This window comes from Garra rufa, chromosome 3 (assembly GCF_049309525.1).
Source record: "Garra rufa chromosome 3, GarRuf1.0, whole genome shotgun sequence".
Classification (NCBI taxonomy): Eukaryota; Metazoa; Chordata; class Actinopteri; order Cypriniformes; family Cyprinidae; genus Garra; species Garra rufa.
In genome coordinates, this window is record NC_133363.1 from 6,084,896 (window position 1) to 6,092,395 (window position 7,500).

General features: G+C 31.7%; 1 protein-coding gene across 1 annotated transcript in view; it reads left to right on the forward strand.

The window, feature by feature from the left end:
* Window positions 1-7,500, forward strand: part of kcnip4a (potassium voltage-gated channel interacting protein 4a) — an 80,035-nt gene that overhangs the window by 62,957 nt on the left and 9,578 nt on the right. Inside the window, exon 5 of the mRNA XM_073835602.1 lies at window positions 5,116-5,186. Within this exon, the coding sequence (XP_073691703.1) occupies window positions 5,116-5,186 (71 nt within the window). The remainder of the gene's footprint in view (window positions 1-5,115; window positions 5,187-7,500) is intronic.

A 7,500-nucleotide genomic window follows, 5' to 3' on the forward strand; every position in this document is an offset into this window, starting at 1 on the left:
TGAAAGCTCAATAAATAAGCTTTCTATTAATGTATGGTTTGTTAGGATAGGACAATATTTGGCTGAGATACATCTATTTGAAATCAGAAATCTGAGGATGCAAAAAAATCAAAAAGACTGAGAAAATCACCTTTAAAGTTGTCCAAATTAGGTTCTTAACAATGCATATTACAAATCAAAAATTACATTTTGATATGTTTACAGTAGGAATTTTACAAAAAAATCTTCATGGAACATGAACTTCACTTAATTTCTTAATGATTTTTGGCATAAAAGAAAAATCAAAAATTTTGACCCATGCAATGTATTTTTGGCTATTGCTACAAATATACCCCAGCGATTTAAGACTGGTTTTGTGGTCCAGGGTCACATATATATATATATATATATATATATATATATATATATATATATATATATATATATATATATACATATATATAGTTTTTTTTTTTTTTTTTTCAGGAATTGTGCTTCTTACCTAAAGAAGGTTACATTTCTTACAAAAAAAGTTTATTATTATAGAATGTAATAAAGATGGTTCAAAAAGCAGAAATTCTAAACTATCTCATGTTTGACTCATATGTTTTATTTAATTATTTATTATTTAAAGAGTTTAATTTCTATTGTTTGTCCACTCGAGGTTTATAAGGATTTTAAGAAGTATTTAGTTAAATTACTTATTGTGTAATTAAGTTACTTTTCAGACACAGTAATTAGATAAGTATTTTAAATACAACATTGATTAAGTAATTAGTAATTAATTACTTTTTTAAAGTAACTTACCCAACACTGGTTATCGGCAAGAAGCCTCTGCAAATAAGGACAGGTGCTGAAGAGGTTACAATTTGCCAAAGAACACACTGACTGGCCTAAAAAAGAAACGGCACAATATTTTGTGGACTAATAAAAGCAGGATTGTTCTTTTTGGGTTTAGGGGCCACAGGCAGTTTATCAGGTGACACCCAAACACTGAATTCAAGCCACAGTCCACGGTGAAGACAGTGAAGCATAGTGGCGCAAGCATCATGAATTCTCATACTATGGTGCTGGGTCTATTCATCACATTCCAGGGATCGTGGATCAGTATGAGTACATTAAAATACTCCAAAAGGTCATGTTGCCTTATGCTGAAGAGGAAAAACCCTTGAAATGGGTGTTTCAACAAGACAACGACCCCAAACACACCAGTAATGAGCAGCATCTTGGTTCCAGACCAACAAGATTAACGTTATGGAGTGGCTAGCCCAATCCACAGACCTTAATACCATAGAAAATTTGTGGGGTGAGATGTTGTTTCTGAGGCAAAACCAAGAAAAGCAGGGGAATTGTGGTGTGTAGTACAATCATTCTGGGCTGGAATACCTGTTCAACGGTGCCAGAAGTTTATTGACTCCGTGCAACACAGATGTGAAGCAGTTCTGGTTATACAACTAAATATAAGTATTTATATATATTTTAGTTTATACAGTAAATGTTTGACTTTGATTCATGTTTTGATTTAGAATAGATTGTGCAGTGTTCCCAATGCATTTGTGTGTATTGAAATAAGTTATTACGATTTTGAGCTTTACTCACGTTTTTAGACACACTGCTGTTATTTTGAACACAACTGTACATGTGATATATTACATTGTTGTTTTTGTACGATTTGCCAAAATTTTACTGATTTCATGACGGAAACGTACCTGTGGGAACAGCTTTTAAAGATGCGAAATACGTACCTCCATGTATGTTTCTTGATATATTAGATGTGAAATGTCCACTGAGTGGTGTTAAAAAAAGTGTTAATTTTTTCCCTCAGAACAGATGAATGTACAGTACGTTTAATGTGACGTTTTGTATGTCATCGTAGTTCTGACTTGACTTGTCACATGCTTTGTGACATTTTATAATAACGTACCATCTGCACTACACCTAAACCTACCGGATAGTATGAACAAAAGCAGTGTGACATAAAAAAGCAATCGCAAGCATGCTGTTTTAGCTTGTTTTTGATCTCTCCTCTTTCAGCTCTTTCATCGTGAGTCATGTTTTTTACGAGATTGGTATACCCATGGATTAAACTTTCTACGTCCAATTCCGTACTGCCTGAGCTACAGAGCAAGATTGTTACATCCGGAAAGTAAGCTGAAAGCTGAAATCATAACTGTGTAAAAAAAGCGATTACAAGTGCTCGCTGTTTCACAATTTCTGGTGTACATTTCTCCTGGAAACTGCCGTAATATGTACTTATTGGTGTGTATTGCGCGTCTTGCAGAAAAGTTCTCACAGCTACGTTTTTGTCATGAGATCAGGTTGCATTTTTTAAAGCCAAATGTATTTTCTGACTCATAAAAACGTCCTGCATAATTGACATTAAAAGTTGAAATTATGACAGAAATGTCGAAAGTCAAGTTTTGACTTTCATAGGCTAATTATGATTTACCAAAGCATTTTTTTCTTTTGTGGTTGAGCCAAAGCCAAAATTATGACAAAATACAAAGATAAAATGATGGGAAAAAGTATTTTGTAATTTTGACTTTCATATTAAAGGATTAGTTCATTTCCAGAACAAATTTTTACAGATAATTTACTCACTCCCTTGTCATCCAAGATGGGTATGTCTTTCTTTCTTCAGTCATAAAGAAATTGCGTTTTTTGAGGAAAACATTTAAGCATTTTTCTCTATAGTGGACTTCAGTGGTGCCCAGAGTTTGAACTAGGGATGCACCGAAATGAAAATTCTTGGCCAAAACCGAAAAAGAGGAAGCCGAAAACCGAAACACCGAAAGAATTATGGCAATTATTAGTACCATTGCATTTATGGCTATGACTGTGTACTAATCTTACTAAAATCAAGGCATTGCAATTGCATAAATTAATATTAAAGTTTCAAAGAATAAATCAATTATATTAATTTAAACAATTATTATCAATCAAATATTATATTACTTAAATAACATATACATATATTTTACAGCCTTTGTTTAAATTGTTAAAAAAAAATTTAACACATTATCTTGTGGATCCATCAGTTCACATTTACAACTCTGTGTTTCTCTTACAGCAAGAGGCGCTGTCAGAATGGTACACAAAGCAGCGCAGCAAATGACTTTGAAACGTGCAGCGCTCATATTTTTTCAATGGATAGCCTTTTGAAGTTATCGCAATTCTTGTCTTTCAGTCCCCACATTTAAGACCACCTGAAATCATAATTAAGACTTTCTTAACCTCTAATAACACTGCAGTCATCAATGGAAATTAAGAGCTTTATTTAAGTTTCTTTTAATTTTTTTCCCATGTTCAGGGCACAAGAAAAATATTAGGGCACTAAATTAATATCAGCATATAAAGTATAACCGTCTCTCATTGTCTCTGAGAGAATGCACGTCAGATGCTGAAAGCACTGTCAGTTTTTACTTTCACTTTAACATATTGCGCAGTTTTCACGTTGCTTGTGTGATATCCATTGGCTCACCTCCATGGTTTAAAACATAAATATTTATAAAAAATACAGTATATAGAAAAGACATATCTTTAAAATATTGTGACGTAACACCAACGTAAAGCCATTGTTTTTCACTCACTGAAAGCTACATCTGTCTCGATCTCTGCTCTCATCACTGCACGCATGACTGCAGACACATCCCATCTTGAAATTTCGGCATTACATGTTTTGCAAATCGCTATCCGTGGGACTTGTTGCTTCAGACAAGCACGTGCAGGGTGCGGTTTCTGTTTGCGTCAACATACTGTTTCGGCCGTGTTGTTTCGGTGATAAAAGTCTTTCTTATAATTTTCGGTGGCCGAATATTCGGTGAATCCCTAGTTTGAACTTAAAAAATGCAGTTTAAATGCAGCTTCAAATGGCTCTAAATGATCCCAGCCGAGGAAGAAGGGTCTTATTTAGTGAAATGATCAGTTATTTTCTAAAAAAATGTACAACTTTTTAGCTTTTTCTTGTCTAGCTCTGCGATGTGCGTGCGTACTCTGTGCACTCTGGTTCAAGACAGTTAGGGTATGTCTAAAAACTCCTACAGTATCTCATTTTCTCCTCCAACCTCAAAATCATTCTACATCACTATTTTACATTTTTGGTTAAGGGTGTTTGACCTTCTTTGCACATTCACTTTGTAAACACTGGGTCTTTACTTCTGCAGTGATGTGGGCCGATTTTGAAGTTGGAGGAGAACATGAGATGGGAGTTTTTCGACAAACCCTAACTATACTGAACCGGAGTTTGCATGCACATCGCAGAGCTAGACAAGACAAGCCTTTGAGTTTAAAAAGTATATAAATTGAAATTTTTTTTTAGAAAATAACCAGTCGTTTCACTAGATAAGACTTTTATTTCTCAGCTGGGATCATTTAGAGGCTTTAGAATCTGCATCTAAACTGCATTTTAGAAGTTCAGACTCAGGGCTCCATAGAAGTCCACTATATGGAGAAAATTCCTAAAATATTTTCCTCAAAAAACATAATTTCTTTACAGCTGAAGAAAAAAAGACATCAATGTCTTGAACACAAAGGGGGTGCGTAAATCTGAAAAACTAGAAAGGCATAAAAGTGTCACAAAAGTCAAAATTAGAGAGATGGACCATAACTACTTCTGTCAACATTCTGGCTTTCTCGCAATTATGACTTAATATCTCGTAATTTTTACTTTTTTATCTCATAGTTATGACTCTTTATGACGTACCAAAGCATGACTTTTGTGTCTTTAACCCAGAAACTGTATAACAACAAATAGAAATGGAATATGAATTTATAGAACTAAAAAAGCACTTTTGATCTGAAAGGAGGTCTCTCAGTGGAAATGGCTATTGTAGTGATTCTCTTTTCTACTAAATCACATGATTTGTGCCGCTGCAAAGTCACAGGAGTAGTTTTATAATTATTGGTTTGAGCTTCTCCACATCATTTGTCAGGGTTTGTGACAAATCTCTCTCACGTGGCCCTGCTCATTTCCAGTCCATTCACATACACACACACTGCTTGCATTATTTATATTATAATGGATCATAGCTTCTCCAAGCTTATGCATCCCCTTTGTTGTTGAACAGAATAAGATGTGAAATGAGGTAATGGCATTGCTGTGATTGAAGCGGAGTTGTTTTATGCTTTATTTTTCAGATGCATCAACGTATGCACATTTTCTCTTCGATGCATTCGACACAGATCACAATGGCTCTGTCAGTTTTGAGGTAGGTAATAATACTAATGAAGCATTCTGACTAAAGACGATCTCTCTCATACTTGCATGACATTAATAATAAACCTAAAATTATTGAGTTGACACAATATTGAATTGCAGTTTCATATTTGGACGTGTTTCTATAGTTCTTATAGTTTAATGCATGCAGTTTTAGCCTCTTGTTAACTGAAAGACTAATTTTACAAAACGCAAAATAAGTTGAAAAAATGTTTAAAATAATTTATACCATAGAAACAAATATGATCATTTAAAAAGTTGAAATGATGAGATACTAAATATTGTAGGATTGTAAGATATATTAATGGGTCATGATTATGAGATAAAATACAAAATGCAATAAAAAAAAGAATAATTCAGACACAAAAGTTGAAATTATGAGATAATAATTAATTATGACATTAAAAACTGACTTTTTATTTCAGAATTCATCTCATTGTTTCAACATTTGATCTTATAATTATGACTTGATGATTAAAATTTTGAGATGATAGACTAATAGAGATAATATTGAGATAGAAAGTCAAAATGATGAGATAAAAAGTCAGAATTTTGAAACAAAGGTTTAAATTCTTGGATTCTATTCATAATCATGACATTAAAAACTGACTTTTTATTTCAGAATTTCAACTTAGTATCTCATTGTTTCAACATTTTATCTCATAATTATGACTTGATTAAAAATGATTAAATCTCATAAATCAAAATTTTTAAATGATAATCTAATAGAGATAATGAGAGAAAGTCAAAATTATAAGATAAAAAGTCATAATTTTGAAACAAAGGTTTATATTCTTGGATTCTATTCATAAGCATGACTTTAAAAACTGACTTTTTATTTCAGAATTTCAACTTAGTATCTCATTGTTTCAACATTTTATCTCATAGTTATAACTTGATTAAAAATGATTAAATCTCATAAGTAAGTCATAATTTTGAGATGATAGTCTAATATAGATAATGAGAGAAAGTCAAAATTATGAGATAAAAAGTCATAATTTTGAAACAAAGGTTTATATTCTTGGATTCTATTCATAAGCATGACTTTAAAAACTGACTTTTTATTTCAGAATTTCAACTTAGTATCTCATTGTTTCAATATTTTATCTCATAATTATGACTTGATGATTAAAAATGATTAAATCTCATAAGTAAGTCATAATTTTGAGATGATAGTCTAATATAGATAATGAGAGAAAGTCAAAATTATGAGATAAAAAGTCATAATTTTGAAACAAGTTTTATATTCTTGGATTCTATTCATAAGCATGACTTTAAAAACTGACTTTTTATTTCAGAATTTCAACTTAATATCTCATTGTTTCAACATTTTATCTCATAGTTATAACTTGATTAAAAATGATTAAATCTCATAAATAAGTCATAATTTTGAGATTATAGTCTAATATAGATAATGAGATAGAAAGTCAAAATTATGAGATAAAAAGTCATAATTTTGTAACAAAGGTTTAAATTATTGGATTCTATTCATAATTATGACATTAAAAACTGACTTTTTTATTTCAAAATTTCAACTGTATCTCATTGTTCCAATATTTGATCTTATAATTATGACTTGATTAAAAATGATTAAATCTCACAAGTCATCATTTTGAGATGATAGTCTAATAGAGATAATAATGAGATAGAAAGTCAAAATTATGACATAAAATTTGTGATTAGTGATTAATGATTTTAGATTTTTTATTTATTTATTTCGATTTTTTTATACTCTTTCCAATTTATTTTACCATAAAGTCCTGAGAGAAAACAACCTCAGTGGCATGTTATGCATCAGTACTTATAAACACACACTTAGAGCTATTACAGGAATAAATCTGTTGCTGGTGTTGAATAAATGGCTTGACTGACAACATATTGTGCAATTTGTATCTTACAGAGACATTAGAAAACATTTTAACCACCACTGAACCTTCAATTTGCACACAACAAGCATTTCATTCTTTGCCAATAAACAAGCATCGCTAGTCCCCAGCATTACAGTAATTAAACTAAATGAGAATATCCTCGTCTTGTTTTTAATCACAGAGTTTGGCTTGTCCTCTAGCCATTTAGCTCCCGCCAAGGCTTATTTTGTCATATCTGGTAATTAAAAACCTTGAGTGCTCATGTGAAAAGTTCAAGCCTAAAAGAATTCCTCTTATCATGGAAAAAAATGCTTATGTGGTTATGAAAGACGTTTATTTCCATTCACGTATGCACTTTGCATTTATACCAGATTAGTGAGATCCATAAAATACCATGAGGTGTCATGTCATTTTGTGAAATGAAGCAGTTTGTTTAGC